Source organism: Eublepharis macularius, chromosome 5, assembly GCF_028583425.1.
Source record: "Eublepharis macularius isolate TG4126 chromosome 5, MPM_Emac_v1.0, whole genome shotgun sequence".
Taxonomy (NCBI): domain Eukaryota; kingdom Metazoa; phylum Chordata; class Lepidosauria; order Squamata; family Eublepharidae; genus Eublepharis; species Eublepharis macularius.
The window spans coordinates 109052741-109075033 of record NC_072794.1 but is presented as its reverse complement, the minus strand read 5'-3'; the positions used below and the strand labels follow the sequence as shown (position 1 = coordinate 109075033).

The 22293-nt window shown below is 43.2% G+C and overlaps 1 protein-coding gene across 2 annotated transcripts in view; it reads left to right on the top strand.

Annotated features, from left to right (window-relative positions):
* Positions 1 to 22293, top strand: part of TCP11 (t-complex 11) — a 76235-nt gene that overhangs the window by 22294 nt on the left and 31648 nt on the right. For both annotated transcript variants that reach the window (XM_054980727.1, XM_054980728.1), the window contains exon 5: positions 14688 to 14908. In XM_054980727.1, coding sequence (XP_054836702.1) covers positions 14688 to 14908 — 221 coding nt within the window. The remainder of the gene's footprint in view (positions 1 to 14687; positions 14909 to 22293) is intronic.

Below are 22293 nucleotides of genomic sequence, written 5' to 3'. Positions count from 1 at the left end.
TGTTACAGTAGTCCAGCCTAGAGGTGACCATTGCTTGGACCACTGTAGTCAAGTCACAGGACGAAAGATAAGGGGCAAGCTGCCTGGTCTGTCAAAAATAACAAAAAGAAGACCTGGCAGTCGCAGTGACCTGATCCTCCATTGTCAAGGAGGGATACAGGATCACCCCCAGGCTCCTAACTCTTGGAGCTAGTGTAAGCACCGCCCCATTGAGTGTAGGAAGCCAGGGTCCCGAGTCCACATTTCCGCGACTCAAGTACAGGATCTCCGTCTTTGCAGGGTTTAATTTCAGCCGACTTTGCTTCAACCATCCAGCCACAGCTTCAAAAGCATGCTCCAGGACAACCGGGGCCGATCCAGGCTGGCCGTCCAACAGCAGATACAGCTGGGTGTCATCTGCATATTGGTGACACCCAAGCCCAAGACTTCGTACCAACTGGGTGAGGGGGCACATATAGATATTAAATAATAATCCCTGCGGCACACCTATGGGATGATATCTTCTCCCCCAGTGCCACCCTCTGTCCCCAATTGTGGAGAGACCGCTGTAACGCTGTTCCCTGAATTCCCACATCGCCGAGGCGGTGGCTCAGAAGGTCATAATCGACCGTATTGAACACTGCCGAAAGATCTAATAGAATCAGCAGCGCCGATCTGCCTCGGTCCAGGTGTCTGCGAAGATCGTCCGTGAGGGCGACCAGCAATGTCTCCACCCCATGTCCTGGACGGAAGCCGGACTGGAAGGGGTCTAGGGCCGAGGTCTTCTTCAGGAAATTCTGCAGTTGTTTCTCTGACAACAACAAATGTTGTTGTTGAAGGGGTGGGGGAACAGGGAGGAATGCTGTGGGTGGGTGCCAGCTGATGATGAAGGCCTCATAGGCAGTGTTCAGCCTGAAGCTGGCATGAGAGGGGGAATCCTTTGCAACTGTGGTCTGCGAATGCCATTGTGTTGTGCTTGTGGCTTGGTACTATCTGGTTCTGCTCTGTGGTGTTTCCCCACTGGCTGAACTCAGAGCCTGGCTGCAGGAAATCACAATGGTTCTGCTGGACTAAATTGCAAGAGTGTCCCCCGGTTGAATCTGGTTTGGGTGGAATGGATGATGTGATGAAAATCCAAGAAATACATTTTTAAAGTTTTTTTTTTTTTGGTATGTGATTCTCTGGTGTTATGTTGTGTTTTTTTTTTGTTCAAACTGGACTATATGTTGTGATTTGAATATGTCATGTAATGTGATGTACTGCTGTAATGTAATGTTAATAATACTATTATGTGGGGAGGGAGGGCAGGAAGAAATAAAATTTTAAAGAAATTATTTTTGTTGTGTGTGTGATTTTCTGGTGTGATGTTAGTGGTTGTTGTAATCCTGGATTGTAAGTTGTGATTTTATAGTGATGATGTGGATTGATGGTTAATGCTGTTATTAAGAAATAATTTTTTAAACTTTTTTTTGTGTGTGTGTGTGATTCTCTGGTGTGATTGTGGGGGCTGTTGTAATACTGTAAGTTGTGATTTTATAGTGATGATGTGGATTATGATGGTTAATGCTATTATTGAGAAATAATTTTTTTAAAAAAATAATTTTGTGTGTGTGTGTGATTCTCTGGTGCTGAGATAGGGAGTAATGGAGAGTAGCTGGCCAGCCAGCTCTGGGGGTGATGGAGGATTTTGGGGTGTGTCTTAGCTTCTGTCTTGCTTTCCAAGGGATGAGCTTGCATCAGGGGTGCATGCCTGTGCTGTGCGGCACCCACCCTGTGCATAAGTGCCCCTGGGAAGAAAAATGTAAAAAGTTCTCATCATAGAGAATAATGGAGAGTGGTTGGCCAGCCAGTTCTGGGGGTGATGGAGGCTTTTGGAGTGCATGTCTTTGCTTCTGCTTTGCTTTCCCAGGGATGAGCTTGCATCAGGATTGCATGCCTATGCTGTGTGGTACCCACCCTGTGCATAAGTGCCCCGGGAGCAAAGTCTTAAAAGTTCTCATCATACGGAAGAATGGAGAGTGGCTGGCCAGCCAGCTCTGGGGGTGATGGAGGATTTTAGGGTGTGTGTCTTTGCTTCTGTAGGCCTGTTGGGGGGTAGATTGTGAGTGAGACCATGGCTGCAGCCATTAGCAGCCACAATCCACGTATTTCTGCTGTGTGGGAGTTTTCCCCACAGTAGAAATATGGTGTGGGATGGAAACTATCTTTGGGGGGGGCATAACCCCCCCCCAAAGAGCAATCTCTCTGAAACTTGGAGTGGGTGGGAGGAGAGGTAGGAGCAGGTCCCCTGAAAATTGGGTGCATTTTGCTTGAAAAATGCCATCCTAAGCTACCTAGAAATCCCCCTTGTTTTCCCCATAGGGAATAATTGAGAGTGGAGGAGGATCAGGGCACCTTCTTTGGGAGGCCATAAAATGGCCCCCCAAAGTGCAGTCTCCCTGAAACTTGGGGGTGGGTGGGAGGAAAGATAGGCGCAGGTTCCCTGAAAATTGGGTGCATTTTGCTTGCAAAATGCCACCTCAAGCCACCTAGAAAGCCTCCTTGTTTTTCCCCATAGGGAATAATGGAGAGTGAAGGAGGATGGAAGGTACCTTCTTTGGGGGGGAGGGCATAACATGTCCCTCGAAGTCCAATCTTTCTGAAACCTGGGGGGGGGAGTTATTAGAGGAGAGTTAGGAGAAGGTCCCCACCAAGTTTGGTGTGATTCGGAAAGAAAATGCCCCCCCCCAGGCTCCCAGAAAGCTGGGAACATGTTTCCCTTTGAAAATAACGGCTGAAGCATACCTGAAGCAACTCTAATTGTGATTTCCAAAGTGGCTTGCCACTTCGGGAATTTCTTGATTCCAAATCTTTTCCCCAATTCGAGTAAACCGAATCGGGAAAACCAAATCACCCTGGCACTGCACACCCCTGCTCCTGACTTTAATTTCTAAAGTCTTTATTCTTTGATCTGTATCTGTCAGAGAACTTGCTTGCTGCTGTTGTGATTATTCGATTTGTTCTTGTGCCTCTTTCAGTACTTTCTGTTGATCTTTGTTTTCTTGAATACTTTGCTTATTTTCCTGATTTTTTTTGGTTATTTCTTGCAGTTCAGTTGAAACTTCAGTCCTTAAGTTTTGTATGTCCTTCCTGATTTCTGAAAATGTTACCTGTGTCTTCTGCTGTTTTCTGTAACTGTGTTAAGATATTTCTAGTTTTGTGCTGCACCTCTCCCACAACATCCTTTGTCTTCTTACTAGTTCTGTAGTTAAGGTCTGAAACTGCTGTGAGATAGAGGACAGAACTTTCTCTGCTATTAAATCTATTTGATCTTCAGAGCAGAGTTTGAGTTTGCCCATTCTCATACTTTTTGCCATTCTCTTAAGTTTAGCCAGCCTCCATCTTCTGACAGCCACTAACAATCTTTCCATATGACAATATATTCAAAACAATATACTTATACAATCCCACAATCCATCAATCCCTCAATCATATAACAGAGCTGCCAGGCATTCCCAGTCTTTAACTAAATCATAAACTGGTTTAATATATAGTTATTATATTCTTACACACTATAGAAACCAGATACATATAAAAGGCATACATAAATAATAATAAAATAAAAACCCTATATAAGTAGATTCAATGTTGAATAAAACCAACAGAGAACAGGTGTTGAATGGCAGTTTTCTCTTGAAGACAGCAGTGGCAAGTTAAGAGTCAACTTTAGTTTCCATTTCTTCTTATAACCAGCAGATGTCAGGAAAGGGTTATTTGTAAAATTGCTATTTGCTTTTTCTAAAGTTCTAACTTAATTTGATCAGTAGTCGGCCATATTAATTTCCTCTTCAAAAATGTCTCAGCTCAACCAATAATATATATGCTGATGGAAATCTTGTAAATATACCTTAACTGAAGGGGTAACTTTATAACTATAACCTTAAATCTATTCTTGATGTCAGCATTTGTAATCCAATTAGCCTATGTTTATATTTATATTTCAAGCAAGAGATGAAGTTTTAAAACAATTTATAAACCCCAGATGGTCAAAATCAAGAATCAAAAAGCCTTCATTTGGCAGAGGAAATGAAATAACAAAGAAAAAAGACCCAATTGTTCGCTAAGTTCCCAGACGTGTTTCAGATAGTTCCTTTATTATTCATGATACACCACAGTTACACAGCCAAGCCATAGACTTCCAGTGAAGACTTCTTTCAATTAAAATTCTCGTGTCTTCCCATTCGGAGGCAAAACAAAATAGTTATAAAATCAACATCCAGAAGAAACTCAGAACTCTGAATCTAAATATGAGTATTTTGCTTCTATGGAGAGAGCTTAGTTTTTGCAAGTTCCATCTCCCAAATAACCAAATAAAACAGTGCTTATAGCTTTCTGTTGAATCCTTATCTGAAATGAAGAAATGCAAGAAAAAAGATCTTAGCACAGTCTAAAGAGTATCTAATGATAGTATATAGAAATGGTCCAGGCAGACTTATCTGGCTTCAGCCACTAATTCTGCTCCCACTGGATGTTTATGTGTTTTCGGAGCTCTGAGGATTCTTCAGCCCTCTCGTTAGAAAGAGCTAAATAATTCCCCAGATAAAACCAGCACATGCAGCTTGAAAAGTCTCCCTTACCAGTAAGGAGTAGGTTTCAGATTGTTTTTCCCAGCCCTTCCTGGCTATACAGCCCAGGACACAGAACCAGCTCAGGAGCTCACCTAAGCGAGCTGCTTGTCGGCCGCCATGTTGGACCAAATCCTCAAGGACACAAATCTATGTTCTTACTAACCAACTCTGAGTGAAACACTCTTGTGTTCTTTCTGTACAGTTTATATACCTTTGTTTTTTCTCTATGGGATGCTGTCACCAATGACTCTTGAGTACTTTCTATAGTTAGACAAGATTATCATTTATATATTTTCTAAGTATCTACTGTTGTCTATGCCCCTCCAGTGTAGGATCCTGTTCTCTTGCTCTCGAAGCTATTAATGGTTTGTTGGCCAAGGGTGCCATTCACAAAATTTCTAATGACTCTTTCCCTTTGGGTTTTAATCCAGGTATTTTCTGGTAGAAAAGAAGGACCGGGGTTTCAGGCTCACCATAACCTGAATAAGTTTAGCAAAGTTCAATAGTTTTGCAATGCATACTTCCACATCTCTGTACATCCCAGTCACAGGAACTGTTTTAAGTGTGGCTGTGAATGTATTTAATACACAAATACTTCCCTTTGGCTTGGCCTCTGTGCCTTGTAACAAGTGTATGGTGGTGGCAGTTGCATCCTGCTGATCCAAGGGCTGCTTTGTGTACCCCTGCCTGGATGATTGGCTTCTATTAGCAGAATCTGCACCACTACTGAATGACCATACTCATCTGGTCCTTCCTACCATCTCTAACTTGGTGGCCTGGGAAAAGCCTGTCCTTACCCCAGTAGAATTATACACTTCATTGGGGCTATACTTGATTACTCCCTAGGGAGGACTTTTCCTTCCTGCTGTCAAAATATGAAGGCTGCAATCTTTGCTTCATCTGTTTATTACCAATCTGCTTTATTAATTCAGACACTTCTGGGTCTCATGGCCTCTACTACCTGTGTTATATTTTTCTCAGCTGAGAATTAAGTTGTTACAAAATTTGTTCTTTTACGGCACTATAATCCTATGACTACCGATCAACAGGTGAAATTGTCTATATTCAGATCTGTATTCAGATCGTTGTCATGGTGGCCCCAACCTGAGGGTGCCCATTTGAGAGAGCCTGTGCTGACATTTCTATAACTGCTGATGATTTAGCGTTAGGCTGGGACTGCTCATTGCATCCTTCCCTCAGTTCAGGGTACGTGGTCACCCACAGAATCAAAACTGTACATTAATCTATTGGAACTCACTGATCCGTTATTCCCTTGCTTCTTTTGCAAGTCTACTGCGCAACAAGAGAGTTCCGATTCATATAGGCAACACTACAGTTCTATATTTTCTAAACAAGCTAGGGGGAACGGCATTGCTAATTCTCTGTGCTGATGCTACAGCCCTGTGGGAATGGGCTATATGAAACAATGTCCTGCTATAGACTATATATTTAGGGTGTGTGAAGAACAATAGAGCAGATACACCCAGCAGGGTTTTTTACATTCACCACGACTGGGCAGCCAATACCCAGTACATTCTGCCAATTTCTTTTCAACAGTGGGGATTTTCGACTGTGGACCTTCTTACAACATGGTCCCAACACAAAGGCCAGATGCTTTTGTTCCCTGGTGGGCACCGCCCCCTTTCTCTAGGGGATGCCTGCCAAATTCCTTGGACCAAAGGATTCTTTTATGTTTTTCCACCTATGACCCTCATAACCAGGGTACTTTGCAGAACTCGGCATTTCTGCACTCACTCCGTCCTTGTCACCCCTTTTTGGCCACAGCAGGAATGGTTTTCCACTCTAAGGACTCTGTCCCAGGGTCAATGCCTCCACCTTCTGATAGTGCCAAACCCTCTACACAGGGGTCAAGTATGGTTCCACAATGTAACAATCCTGAAACCAACCAGGTGGCTACTGAACCCACCAGATCCTTTTTTTCCCCCTAAAGAGGTGATCCAAATTATTTCAAATGCCTGCAAGTGGTTCACACTAACCTCTTATGGTCACAAGAGAAACCGTTTAATGAGATGATTAGAACCCTAAGGGTTCTTACCCTTCTCTTGCCCATTGGCAGTTTTTTTTGAATACTTGTTGTCACTTCAAACACAGAGTTTGTCTATGTCCTCCATTAAAGTGCACGTAGCTGCTATATCAGCTTTTCATGAGAGGGTTGATGGCAAGACAGTTTTTTCTTCCACCACATTTCTAAACATTTCAAGGATATCAAGGATATCTTTAATACGTTATCCTGTAAGAATCCCACCTGTTCTTCAATGGAATCTCCCTCTGGTTCTCTCTCAGTTAATGTTGCCACTTTTTGAACCCATGCATGCTTGCCCCCCTTCCCTATTATCTTGGAAGGTAGTGCTTCTGGTTGCTATAACTTCAGTCACATGTGTGGAAGAACTCATGGTCCTTTGGGTTGACCCTCCATTTAGTCAGGTTTTTTTCCAGAGAAAGTTGTCTTGCGTACCAGTCTCGAATTTCTCCCAAAGGTTTGTCAAAAGTTCATTTACAACAAGTCAGCTTGCTTATATAGTTCATTAAATGGCCATTGTTTTAATGGCAAATTTTATTAGGATTGAGAGAAAATATTCCTAAGTATTATGAATATGCTGTATATATTTATCACATTTTGGATGGTCCTTGTAATGTGCATTTTAAATTATCTTTCTAAATTTTTCACCCCTCCCTTTTTTCTTTTTGAATCATTACTTTGTTAAAAAAATTCATTTAAAACAGAAGATTACATTATCTATATTTTCCCCCAATGCTGCTTCTGAAGCAGAATGTACCTTACACATTGGATGTGGTAAGGGCTTTATTTTTAACTTTTTATTTTTAAATTCAATAAACTCTAGAAACAAAATTAACAGTCAACATTAACTCAGTAACAATTCCATCATTCAACGTTTTACATTCAACCATAACATTTTTAGTATGAAGGGTTGTGCATATCACTGATCTAATAAAATACAAAATTTGAATATTTTTTGGCATGCTTATGTTTGTGGATGTATAGTTTGTGATATAATCAAAGAAGGGAAACCATCTTTCGATGAATCTTGATTGATGTCTGGATTGTTGTTTATGGTTAGTTGTTCTGCTATTTTGTCCATTGCGATCAGGTCTCATACTTTGTCCATCCATTATGTGATTGTTGGTATTTTGTTGGTTTTCCACATTTATGCTATAAGATGTTTAGCAGCCATCATTAGCAGCGCTATCAACTCCTTTCTCAAAGTTGGTAACAGTGAGTGATTCCAGAAGGTTGAGGTTGAGGAGGTTGAGGGAGTCTGCTTCCAGCTTCTGAAACTCAAGCTGTATTTCCCACCCCCCCTCAAGTCTGCCCCACATTATTACCCTGGTATAAATGTTTAGGAAGTTAGGTTCTTATTTCTCAACACTTTTAGCACTGTGTCTAACTTCTGGTTGTTTTCAAATTTCTGCAACCCATTCCCTATTGTATTGTTTATTGAATGCCCCATTCTGTTGGTTATATTGACTTACCTTGTGAAATGTGCCTTGAGTCTCAGTGAGAAAGACGGACTATAAATAGTGCAAACAAAATAAAATAAATAGCAACCCTACAAGGTTTTTAAGGCAAGAGATGTGCAGATGTGATTTGTCATTGCCTGCCTCTGCAAAACAACTCTGGAGGGATCACCTGCTTAGCTTCCAAGATCTAAGATCAGGTTAGCCTGAGTTGTCCTGGTCTGGGCTCAGGTGGTATACTGTCCCTATACATGGAGTATCCAGTTAACTTTAATGCTAAAATAACTGAATAGACCTTTTGTCCGCACATTTCTTTAATGATTTTTAAAGTCCCTAATACCCTCTAGCAGTTGCTACATCATGTGGCAGTGAATTCCATATATTACAGATGCACTCTTTAATATCCAGAGAAGTTATCTGTATTAGTCTGTAGTTGCAAAATAGTAAAAAGTCTGGTAGCACCTTTAAGACTAACCAACTTTATTGAGGCATAAGCTTTCAAGAACCACATGCATAAGTGGGTGCCATCAATATGTTGATGATACCCACTTATGCATATGCCGTCAATATGTTGATGACACCCAATACCAATGCCTCAGACAATCTAATTCTTTTTAATCAAATGGATTCTGGTTTTGGAAAAGGTGTGCTCAAAACTTGCAAGTTGCTGCTCACAAAGTAGATTTCTGGCTCACAACAGTACACCACTTAGAGCCAACATTGCTGCCAGGTTAAGGGGTGGGGAGGCGAGCAGGCCCGAATCATGGGAGCACTCCTGGGGGGCGGCCGTGCCCTGCATGATGATACCACTTCCCAGAAGTGATGTCATTGCGCAGTTCCGGGAGCATGCATGTGCTTTGCACATGTGCATGTGGTGCCAGGGGCACCACCTCCTGCTGGGAGTTGCCCCAGGTGCTGGCAACCCACGCTACACCAGTGAGTTCCACCACCTCTTTTCCCCGAAAAAAAGACCTGGATTCAGGATTGTATCGGATTGAGTTTTTCAGAATAGATTCTATAGTTTTTACAATTTTTTTCTAAAACACTTGAATTTTTACACACCACCAGCAATGTATAAAATTACCAGTTTGCCTACATCCTTTCCAAAATTTTGGGATCGTTACCATTTTTATAGTAGTGTAAAATTAAAGGTGTAAGATACCACCTAGTAGTTAATTTAAAAGCTTGCAATCTAATGTTTAAAGATTTAAATACATATATATAAGAATTCCAGACTGATTTCCATTGATTTTGGTTCAGTGTTGTCTTACAGTCTTTCTGCTATTCTTTTTGCTGCAGAGTCACCCTTAACCATTGTTCTTGATTCAGTTGTTTATATATAATTGAGATTAATCTTTTGTTTTGAATGCCTTTACTTTTTAATATAATTTCAAAAGGCTTCAGTTCTCTGTCAATTATTTTTGCTAAACCCGTTTTTGGTTACCATATGATGGAATTGGTGATACTGCAGCCAAGGTATTGTAAGGTTGTTTTGGTGTTCTATTTGATTTTTTCGCGTAATATGCCCGTTTTGAATGATGTCACAAAGTCTAGTTATGCCTGTTTTCCTCTAGATTCAATAGGCTCTGGGATTTCTTCCAGGTGCAAACTAATGTTGGCCTAGGAAGGGGGTGATTGGAGATATTCCTGGTGCTAACATTTTTCTAAATTTGTCCCATATTTTGAGAGTTGCTGTTAGGTATGGGTTTGATTTAATACTCTCTGGCCTTTCGTTTGGTTTGTTCCATATGATCTCTTGTAGATTATTATGTATGATTGTTCTATTTGTAACCAGTCTATTAAATTGTTTTGTTTGGTATAATTTAATATATTTTTTTATCTGGGCTGCTGCATAATATTGGTATAGATTTGGGAGTCCCAGTCCACCCTGGTTTATGGGGGTGTGTCATATATATAAAATTTACTCCTCATTTTTTATTGTACGATATGAATTTGTTCAATTTGGCCTGCCACTGTTTAATTTCCTTTTGCTGTAATATAATGGGTAAGTTTTGGAATAGAAACAAAAATTGTAGGAATATGGTAGATTTTATACGTTCAATTCTTTCTATCCTCGTTAAAATTGATTTTCCCCAGTCTTTCAATGTTGTTTATTTTTGTTAAAAGAGGTTTAATCAAAAAGGTTTTTCAGATTGGTGGTGATGTTTATACCTAGATGTCTCCATGTCTTTGAGATCTATTTGTACTGAAAGTCTTTGGTAAGTTGCTGATGTGTGTTTGGTGACACCAGGATTGGGTATATTTCTGTTTTTGTTTTGTTAATGTTAAGTCCTTATATGTTGGTAAAATTTTGAACTGTATGTTATAAGCTATGAAGTGATTGAATTGGGTTACTTGCATATATCACCGTATCATCTGCAAATAAATTTCATTTGCATCCCAAGGTGCTGATTTGGATGCCTTTAATTTTTTAACCTTGGCATATTGCCCAGGCTAGTGGCTCTAAGGAGTTGGCAAATAATATGGGTGAAAGCAGGCACCTTGTCTGAGTCCTCTGGTCAGAGTCAAGTTCTCTGATCTGTAGTTGTTTATTTTTATTTGAGCCTTTGGATTTGAATAAAGCGTATCTATTATACATAAAAAGTATGGGTGAAGCCCGTGGATTTTAAAATTTCTTTTAGGTAGGGAATTTCTAATCTTTCAAAGGCTTTCTCAGTGTCTAATGCCACAGTGACTGATTCTGTATTTTTTTGGTGACAGTAATGGATAATATTCCTGTTAGAGATCTGCCAGGCATAAAACCAGTCATCTGATCTTGATGTATATAATTCAGGATAATTTTGTTAAGTCTTAGTGCTATGATGGATGAGAATATTTTTCAAATCATGATTTAATATTGAAATTGGCCTGTATGACTCAGTCCTTGTATCTTTTTCTGGTTTTAAAATTGCTATCACCCCTGCCTCCTTTCATGATGTGGGCATGCTGCCATATTTCATTAAATAATTACATATATCTGTTATTGGCTTTAATAATTGTGATTTAAATCATTTATAAAATTCAATTGGGATACCATCAAGTTCTGGAGTTTTGTTATTTTTTAATTTTTGGATTGCTTCACTTACTTCAGATTGTAAGATTTGTTGTTCCCTGAATGCCAAATGATCCTTGGAGGTCTTGTTTTTATAATTTATTGATTTTAAATATTATTCAATAGCCTGTTCTTTAGGGTTGTCTTAATTTCTACTGCCAATCTCTGGGGAAGTTATTTGATTTAAAAGTGTTCCAGATGCCAAAAGGAAGTCAATTCTAGTATATATATATTATATACAGGAGAATAATACATATACTCCCTTACCCCTTGGTTATGATTTAAATTTGCTCCAATTAAGAGTTCACCCTGTTTAAACTCATCCAGTTTGTCTAATGTTTCCTTTATAAAGTTGATTTGGTTTGAGTTAGGGGTGTATATTGAGGCGAATGTAAGAGGTGAGCCATCAAGTTCTCCTTTCACAAATACAAAGCGTCCCTTGGATCTGTTTGGACCTCAATGCTTTTAAAGGAAACATTTTTTGACACAAGGATAGCAACTCCCCTAGCTTTTGATGTAAGGGGAGCTTGAAAGGTATTACTAAACCAACTTGAATTTACTATATTTTTTACTACTGATTTTTTGTGTGTTTGTTGGAGGAACACAAAGTGGGGGTGCTCTCTTCTTAGCTCATTTGAGACCCTTTTGAGCCTTATAAGATTGATAAGCCCGACAATTCCATGTGATGGCCTTCCAGTTTGTAGACATTTTTGTTTACTATCTAATTTTTATGTGGATTTGGTTAAACACTCCTTTCATATCAACAAAACTTACAAAATTGAAACTTCAAAATTTTAAGCAGTATAAAATGATACTTTTACAGCCTTAAGCCACTTACCCTATTATTATTGGTAGGTACCACAGGGCCTCCTTTTAAGGAGGCTCAGGAAGGGATATATCTTATCTGGAACCTCTTATCTTAAAAAGAGGTGGAAGTGAATAAATTAAATTACATATGTTATTTCCCCTCCTCCTCCTGATATTATTATAGAGCCTACAAAGTTAGGTTCATAGCGTTAGAAAATGCTTATTTTGCTATATTTTTAGTTAAACCATCTTAGCTAGTTTGGTAAGAACTATATAAATCAAATATTAACAGTTAAATAGGTATAGGTCTTAGAAGTACACAGTATTTGGAGAGTCCTGGTCTTAAACTTTAAAGATGTTCACTGACTTTCATTCTTATAGTGTTCTTTGGTTTGGTATTTCAGTATTTCTTATGAACTTCAGTTAGCTTTTCTTCATCTTCTTTTATATTTGTGTTGATTTTCAGTGTCGATAGAAGCTGTATTCCTGTTTCTAAGTCACTTACTTGAAGTACCAGTTGTTCTATTCCTTTAGTAATCTTAATTTGAACTTTCAGAGCTTCTTTTGGTCTTTAGATAGCTCTTCTCCTCCTCCTCCTCCTCCTCCTCCTCCTCCTCTTCTCAGTGATGCTAAAAGCTGTTTTCCTGTTTCTACATGATGTACCAGATGTTGGAGTTAGTGCTCCCCTTGAACTTTATACCCTCTTTTATTAATATTGTTATGATTGGTTTTAGTGATCTCCATTTCTTCAAGGTTTCTGGAGGGAGATCAGTGTGGACTAGAACTTTTCTGTCATTATAAGTTAGTATCCCCTTGATTCTTGCCTCCTTCAAAATTCTTTCTCTAGTTCTGGTGTATAGAAATTGGACCAGAATCTCCTGGGGGTGGTTTGGGCGAGCTGCTGCCATGGAGCCGACACGAAAGGCATTTATGACAATAGGTGCTACTCCCTCCTCGAGCTGCAGTGTGCTTGCTAGCCATTTTGATATAAAGAGGACTAAATAAGTATTACCTTCCACGCATTCCGGGATTCTGCAAATTTTAAGGTAGCTTTGCTGTGCTTTGTTCTCAAGCAGAGTTAATCTGTCTTCTAGGGACATTTTTTTAGTTTGAGTGCTTTTAATTTCCTCCTGTAACGTCATTCCCAGCTCCAGTGCTGTTTCTGCTGCTTGGGCTGCTTCTTTCAGATTATCAGTTAGCTCCTTGATTTGCAAATGAATTGGTGCTAAGAGGTCTACTACTTTATTTGCAAAAAAGTTTTGCAAGTCCTATTTGAGCTCAAGTATCTCTCTCTTGCTCGCTAGTTCTCTGCTGTTTTTCTGCAAGCTTTTCTGCAGCCTCCATTATTGGCTCGGAGCTTATACTTGCAGAGTCTGACATTGTTTGCTCTCCCGACTTCAAATAGGTTTCCAACAACCTTGATCTTTTTGAAGCTGTATTGTTTTTAGTTGTTGATTTTCCCATTTCAGATGGGTTAAGGTTGGTTGCTTTCATTGTTTTTTTTTTCAAACGGTGGAGGAAGGGTTCTAAGAGCTCAGCTTACATGCGTCCACAATCTTCCAGTTTTGCTTTGCCCCACCCCACTTTATTGTTTTACGTAGACAGAACAAAGGGTTTTCACAAATCCAAATCTCCTTTTGTATGTTACATTGGACATCAGAAGGGTTTACCAGCATCCTTCCAAACTTTATCCAGATGGATAGTGGTGGCTACTAATTCTGCCACAGGAAGGCAAAGGTCCCTTGTCCTGTGGTGTTCAGAGCATACCATTGGTGAGTAGCTCACTATACTCCCAATGTGGGACTGCACAGAAGAGCAATGACAAAAACAGGGTTGTACTTACCTGTAACTGTTTTTTGTTGAGTATCTTCTGTGCAGGCACACATTCCCTCCCTCCTATCCCGCTGTGAGTGTGTTTGCTTGTACTGTATTATACCTCTGGTGGCTCAGGAGAACTGAGGGAAATAAGGGCTCTCCACCACACTACCCATGTTTTAGCAGGAAACCTCTGTGCATGCACAATAAAGGTGGAGCACCCTGTGTAGTTATAAATTAAGAGACATCCTGGTCTTTGAAGTTCCAAACATAAACTGGGGAACTTGCCACATAAGAACTAGAAAGAATTGAGCTAATTTACATAATTCAGTTTATGGAGTAAGTCTGAGAGTTAATCTTTGCAAGGATGCTATCCGTTCTACCAATGAAAAGAAATCCTTTCTATTTGTCCAGTATTTCATTTCAGTCTTATTGGTGGCTGGGTATGGAGGTGGTCATGAGAGTTCCAAAAACAGAGGATAACGTATTTAATGTTGTTTAAGGAGGTGATACCAATGAAAAACCATTCCTTCTTCATTGTGTCTTCTGTGCAGTCCCGCATGGGAACTGCACATGCACAGGCCAGCTGCCATGTATAGTTCCCATGTGTCCCTGTACAGAACACTCGATGAACAACAGTTACAGGTGGGTGCAACCCTATTATCTGTTCAGAAACATTCACACTATAATTTTCCAGTTTATTAAAATCACTGCATGGATGGATACAGTCAGCTATAGAAAGTTACTTTCTGTGGTCAGCCTTGTGTTAAATCAAGTTACCTGGATAATTTGAAATTATATGCCAAATTTTATTTTATTTTTTCATTGCTACTTTTAGATGGTATACTAACTTTGATATTTTAGCATTCTGGATGATAGATCCCTGTGAACATTTGCTTGTACAGACAGTTGTACTTTATTCTGTGTAGAGCCTGCTATCCCTGATCCTGCCTCGGCAGACCCGATTGCGGAATCAGATTGAAGATGCTCTGGACATAGAGCTGATAAAGCAAGAGGCTGAGCATGGGGCTTTGGACATCCCCAATCTTACCACATATATCCTTGGTATGATGGCAACACTCTGTGCACCTATCAGAGATGAGGAAATACAAAGACTACGAAGCATATCAGACCCTGTTCATCTGCTCAGGTGAGCACTATTGGCTTGTACAAAGATAATTTTGTAAATCGGGCTGCCAACCCTTCTTTAATGAGAGCTACTTCCTAATAGTAAAAAGTAAAGTAAGTAGTAAAAAATATCCTGAGGGCCTCCCACCACAGCTTATAACCAAATTTTGGTCTATGGTAGAAGCAGAACATCAACTAGAAAAAGCACTAGAAACAAAGCTATCAAGTTAAGCAGCACAGAGAAAAATCCTAGGAAATTAAAGATGGGTTTTTTTTAAAGGAAAAGCCTACAGCAGATCTTTTTCTGATCTTTTCCTGAGTCTTCTAAGGGATGCATGAGCTATATTGCAACAGCTGACAAGCTGTTGCAATATAGCTCCTAAAAGTTAACAAGCTACCTGTTGGAAACCCCTATATTAATCACCAAAGGAAGATAACTACCTTGGGATCCTATCTTGGGATCTCTATCCATTGATTTCCCTGGGATTTAGAATTAATAAGGTTGTCACATCACAGCTGCTTTTGTGTGAGAGTTGTACAAATATATTTTTGTACTGGATTTATCCATCAGCTTTCTATAAGGCTTTTAAAGACAAAATAAACCTTGAACTACGATAATTGTAATAAAATCAGAGCTGCAAGGAACCAAAAGGCCACATACTCCTACCTTCTGCTGCAAGACAGGATTATCCAAATGAACATTGGGTTGTATCCTACTCTATTAAACTAAGTTCTGAGCTGTCCTTCACCTTAAGGAGCTTTGTTTGCAGAAACGGTAAATAAAGTGACAGAGGAAACAAGCAGCCGTAGAACTGACTAGAAAGTAAGATGGGGAACCCTCTTAATCTATACTAGATGGTACCATCAGCTTTTTCAAATATCTCTCTCTGCAGCTAGGATGATTTTAAAGATGAAAGCTGAATCCACATTTGCTGAATGCAGCATATAGTGTATATATAAGAGTCAGTTTTCCAAGTATCCAAAAAACAAAGCAACTGTCTTCACTGAATGCAGTGCCTTCAGGATGGTAGTATATATTTGTGTGTGTGTGTTATGTGTTGTCAAGTCGCCTCCGACCTATGGTGACCCTATGAATGAAAGATTCCCAAACATCCTATTATTAACAGACTTGCTTAGATCTTGCAAATTGGAGGATGTCACTTTGCTGTAATCTATAAAACACATGCTGATTTTCTTCTGAAATTCCCTGGTGCATTCCATTATCCATAGTAAATTTGCTATGTGATCTCTAATGCCTCTTCCTTTCCTGACTTCAGCTTGAGCATCTGGCATTTCTTGTTCCATAAATGGCAAGAGTCTTTGCTGTAGACTCTTGAGCATCACTTTGCTTGCATGGGAAATTAATGCAATAGGCCAATAGTTGCTGCACTCTTTGGCATCCCTTTTTTTGGAATTGGAATGTATACTGAGTGTTTCTAATCTGTGGACCATTGTTTTGTTTTTCATATTTGTTGACAAATTCTTCTTAAGATTTTGATGGACTCCATTTCTGTAGCTTGAAATAGCTCTATTGGTATTCTTTTTTTCATGGTTATAATTTTTATTTTATTGTGGAAAAATTGAAAGGAAAAACAGAAAGGAAAAAGAAACACATATAACTAATAAAGACCTGCAGTGGCCTACACAAACAGATCTAAAAAGAAAACTAACTCATATTGTTAATCATTAGTTTTTCCTCTACATCTCCTTAACATCGCAAATCCGTAATTTTACTTAAACTAATCGTTAATTCATTTTTCTTCTTCATTCACAGAGAGTCATCAAGGGTTTCCAGTTTGCCATGTATATAAACAATACTTTTATTTCTTTTTGTAACTACAAGTTTGGCTAATCTCAACTAAAACCCACATCTTTCCAATCCAATCCCTCTACTGTTAGTAAATAAACCATTTCATCATTTCCCCATATGGCATTAGGAAAAACATACTCTTCCCCCCCCCCCCGCCATATTTCCCAACACACAAAACTCCAGTTTTCAAATTCACATTAACATATATAATTATAGCCAATTTTTTTCATTTTTTTACCACTCTGCTCCACCCAAAATAATAAAATGATCCTTCCTTCTTATTCCCCTTTCCAATCTTTAATTTACAAACCTTTAATCCTTTTGACTATTTTATAAAAGCATATACCATCCATAGTTTTATAGGGAGTTCTCTTTAAAAATTTTACAAAATAAATTTTGGGGCCCCATGTTTACCATTCATCCCTTATTTATTTATGCCCAGAGTTCTTTATTCAAGGCCTCCTGACTGTTCTGTTCTTATTCCTCTTCTGGTCTAAATCTTCACAATCTAAATTATGACTTCACTTGTATTGTCGAAGGCTTTCACAGCCGGAGAACGATGGTTGTTGTGGGTTTTCCGGGCTGTATTGCCGTGGTCTTGGCATTGTAGTTCCTGACGTTTCGCCAGCAGCTGTGGCTGGCATCTTCAGAGGTGTAGCATCAAAAGACAGAGATCTCTCAGTGTCACAGAGAGATCTGTGACACAGTCAGTGTCACAGATTGTGACACTGAGAGATCTCTGTCTTTTGGTGCTACACCTCTGAAGATGCCAGCCACAGCTGCTGGCGAAACGTCAGGAACTACAATGCCAAGACCACGGCAATACAGCCCAGAAAACCCACAACAACCATATGACTTCACTTGTTAGTTTATTTTTTATTACAAATCTGGTAAAACTTTGTACATTCAATTTCCACATTTAGGTCATGCTGGAAAGTCTCTGCCTCTCTTTTTTTTTCTCCTCTGGCAAATTGATATAAACTTTATGCATTCCAATTCCAAATTTGAGTTAGAAATCTGATAGAAGCTTTGAACAGTCCAGTCCATTTCCACTCTTTGGATATATATCCCTAAGAAGCCAGCAAACTCCTCAACTGTTCTTTGACTGGTACCTTCATCTTTTCTTTCTTTGGTCCCACAAAATAAATTCCTTCTCTCTTCAGCTCCAGTAAAATCCAATTATTTTGATGCATAAAAGTCCAGTTTCATAGTGTTATTTCTCATAAATCCAGGAGGTAGTGTTATATCAGATTTCTAACTCAAATTTGGAATTGGAATGCATAAAGTTTATATCAATTTGCCAGAGGAGAAAAAAAAAGAGAGGCAGAGACTTTCCAGCATGATTTATGTTGTTTACCCGGCTTATCTTCTTTTAAGGCTGTTCTGCTTCACATTACTTTTCCGCTTCCCAGGCCAAACTGTTACACTTGCTGAAACAAAAACATAGGCTTCCTCAAGCATAGCAAAGAGTCACTCTATGTCTGATTAAAACTTTCTTTTTCCAGTATAAATAAACCAAGCTCTTGTGTATATTCATTTACTTTAATTATTATTTTTCAATATAAAAAGCACTTCCAAGTAGACAAGAGACTGTTTCTCACCCAAGCTGTATAAACTTCATTGTGTCACAGGTTCCAGACTGTAGTTAGAAGATCAAAGAAAAAGTTTAGTAGAAAGGTTTGGGAGGGGGTCATCCTTCACTTCAGCGCAGCTTCAGCGATGTTTCATTCCCAGTTCTCGATTCTTTGAATTTCAGACACTGCCCTGACGTGGCCCAGGCAGTAAATCTTTCTGTCGAACTCATCAAATGAGGCACAAATGGGTATCTTCTGATCACTCTCTTATCAAGAGTGATGAATGGCTGGAGAAAGACTCTCCAGCCACAAACAAACCAGCTGTGTGTCTCTCCCACAGACATGGGAGCGTCAGGATGCTATTGCCTCCCGAAGGGGCTAGCGAAATAGCTCTATTGGTATTCTATCTACTCCAGGAAGCTCCTGAAAGCCTGCAGGAGCTCAGTGTGCTCAACGTGTTTATAGATATAAGTTGAGAAAAAATATAATGAGTTTTCATGCAATATTCTTCTGTATGATATTGGGCTGCTCTGACCTAGATAGCCCAGGTGAGCCTGATCTCATCAGATTTCAGAAGCTAAGCAGAGATGGCTTTGGTTAGTAATTGGATGGAAGACCGTCAATGAAGACCAGGGTTGCAGAAGCAGGCAACAGAAAACCACCTCTGTTAGTCTTTTGCCAGGGAAACCCCACCAGGGATTATCATTAAGTCAGCGATGACTTGAGGGCACTCACCACCACCTCCGCCACCATGTATAGGGATACTAGAAATAGTGACTTAGCACATACTCCAAGGCAGGGATCCATAACCATTTTGAGCCAATGGGTATTGGAATTCTGGCACAGGGTGATAGGTGCGACCACAAAATAGCTGCTTCAGGAGGTGAAGTCTATCACAAAATGGCAGGGAGTGAGGTGAGATCCCATTCCCCCAGTGGAGGTGGGGGATTCCCCACTCCCAGCCTCCACCCTCATCACCTCTCACCTGACCTACCAGTACCTGGGAGCCCTGCAGCATGCTCCAAAGCACTTCTTCATTGCACTGGTTAGTAATAGGATGGGAGGCCTCCAAAGAAGACCTGGTTTGCAGAGGCAGGCAATGGCAAACCATCTCTATTAGTCTCTTGCCTTGAAAACCTCATTGTGGGGGAGTCACCATGTGTTAGTGATGATTTGATGGCACTTTCCACCAATCATGTCTTCAATGGCCATACAGAAGCCCTGCTGGGCAGAAGACTCAAATGGCCCCACTCACTTTTTAAAAAAACGATGCGTACCAGGAAAGGTGTTGATGGATGCTGTGTTGGGGGACCCTACTCTAAAGGAAATTGTGACCTGCACCAAACTACCAAATTTTATAAAGTTACAGCGCAATCCTATGGCCAGCCCCAACGCCGGCGCAGCCGCACCGGCGGTGTGGCGCCGGCGCCGGGCCGGATCCTGTGCCAGCAAAGTGTGGCCGCAGCAGTGCCGGCAGCGGCGGAGAGATGCAAATTGAGAGAACCAGAAAGTGTTGTGGGTGGGTCAGATGCACGGCCACCGCCAGGCGCAGCCAAAGGGCGCTGTTCCTGACAAGCAGCAGGGGGAGGGGCCAGGAAAGGCGCAGCCTATGGGCAGCACGCGATCCCGGCCAGGCCCCAGAGCAGCAGGCAAACTGCGCCCATGCCGGCAGACTGCCTCGGCTCGTGCATCGGGCGGGGCTCGCAGTTGGGAAGGAGAGGGGTGGGCGTGGTCCAAGGAGCCTCTCCCCCCTTTGCCCAATGCAGCGCCAAGTCCGTGGCGGCCGCGTCCAGAGAGGTTGGCATGGGACCGGCAGGCACCCTGCCATGAGGAATCCAGGGCAGCAGCCAGTCTCCAGCAGCAGGGAACAGTCACCAAGTGGCGCCGAAGGGGAGGCTTGGCCTGAGGCCGCCACCAAGAGGCAGACACAGCGGGCCTGCCCCCCCGTCCCCATCCCAAGGCAAAGACCACAGACACCCGTTGCACAGAAATCAGCCTTTATTATTATATCATCCCACCTCCCCCAGCAGATGTGAGGAAGGGGAGATGTGTAGGAGAGCCGCCTGTGCAGCAGAACACCCCCCCCCGCAAGGCGGCAGCGGCGGTCACCGGTGAGGCCGGCGGCCGGACCCCCTTGGCCATCCACGGGCCCGGCCTCTCGCACGCAACTGGGCCCGAGGGAGGGGTGCCTCTGGGGCGGGTGGAACCGCTGCAGCGGGTTGGGCCGGAGGGCCGAGGATGGCGACAAGCCGCCCGAGCAGGGCTTCGGCACGGGCTTGAGAGGCGCGGAGCCCTTCCCCCACTTCCAGTACCGCAGCCATGAACTCCCGGCCGCGGTTGTTCGCCTCCTCCCATGCAGCGTGCACCTCTAGCCGCTCCCTCTCGATCGCCGCCCACATTGCGGCCAGTGTCGGGGGAAGCCGCTGGGCAGGGCGGGGGCCGCGAGCCCGTGTGCCTGGAAGGACCCCCTCCATGGGTCCCTCCCCCTCAGAGGCGGAGCCAGGTCCTTCCCGCACATGGCCCATGGCACCCGGGGGCGGGGGGGCTGGAGGGGATGGCGCTGCAGGCTGGGACGGCTCCTCAAGCGGCTCTGTCGACGAGGTGTCCTGAACCGGCGGAGTCCCAGGGCCACCTTCACCCTCCACCGACACAGGGAAGCCAAGCGACTGCAGGCGAGCCACTCCGGCCGCAGAGGTCTTCCGGGAGGGTGGCAGCCCGCGCAGCTGGGCAATCACCTCTCCGCCTATCTCCAGGCGCATGGTCCCTGCTGGAGGGAGACGTGGGTGGGAAGAGGGCCCAGGGAGGGAAGAGCAGTGGCCCAACATGGGCTGCCACAGGCCACCGAGCCGGGCCAAGCACACCCATTCCAGCCGCGGCTGCAGCCCCCCGTCTTGAGACCGGCCGGCGCCATGAGGGGCCTTGGATGTGTGGCCGAGGCCCGTGGCCAAGCCGGTCCCTGGCCCCACCAGCAGCAGGGCCACAGATGCATACCGTGCTCCGGATCCATGCCCCCCGACGGGCCCGGTTGAGGCTCCTCGTTGCTGGCAACAGGGGCTTGCTGTGGCGGTGGAAGGGCTGCCTGTTCCTGGGCCCCGCCCTCTGCCAGGAGGAGCACAGACCCCGCTGCCTCTGCCTCCACCTGGCTTGGGTCCGGACCCTCAGGGGCCGTGCCTACCCACGGGAGAGGCCCTGTCACACATGTGCCACGATCCATGCATTCCCCCACCCCTCGCCTCCCTGAATCCACAAATACTAACCGGGCAGGACCTCAACGCCCAGGCCGCCCACCACCACCTCCGGGATGACCGCTCGCATGACCGCCTCTGGGCCTGGGAGCCCCTCGTCAAGGGCCCGCTCATAAGGAACCCCCTGAGACATGAGGAGGCGCACTCGTTTGCGCGCGGGCCCGAAAGAATCATTCCAGCGCTTCATTGCCGAGTGAGCAGTGCGGGGCGCGTTGCCCACAGCTGAGACCCTGTCAGCTGCCATCTGCCCGAATGCCCGTCGTCGAGACCGGGATGAGGCGCCCCTGTGCGTGCTCAGGGCGACCTCCGCATTCTCCACCACGAGCCCAAAAAGCACCACTCTCTCAGCCTCCGTCCAGTTTGCCTGGCGCTGGCTTCCGCCGCCACTAGTGCTCTCAGCAGACATGGGGGCAGTGCCCGCTGGAATGTCCGGTCCCCGAGATAAGTGGTGGGAATCGGCCACCTAGTCATGTGCCCACCCATCCCTTCGGCAAGATGGAGGAGGTCACGGGGGTGCAGGACCGGGAAGGGTGGCTGGGATGGCCCATGCAGCAGACAGAGGACCCGTTCCTGAGCGCCACTTGCAATGGGCCGCTGAGACTGGTAGGCCTGCTGCTTCCAGGTGCGTGGGGGGGGGCTCAGGGTGCTGGAACTCAACCTGCGCTCCTTCCAGGCAGGACCCCGATCATCCCCGCCTGGTGCCCGCCACTGCCGCCACGGCTCCCAGCGATCCGGACCAGCCACCTCCTGCCAGCCGTGTTTGTCCGAGCGGCCCTCA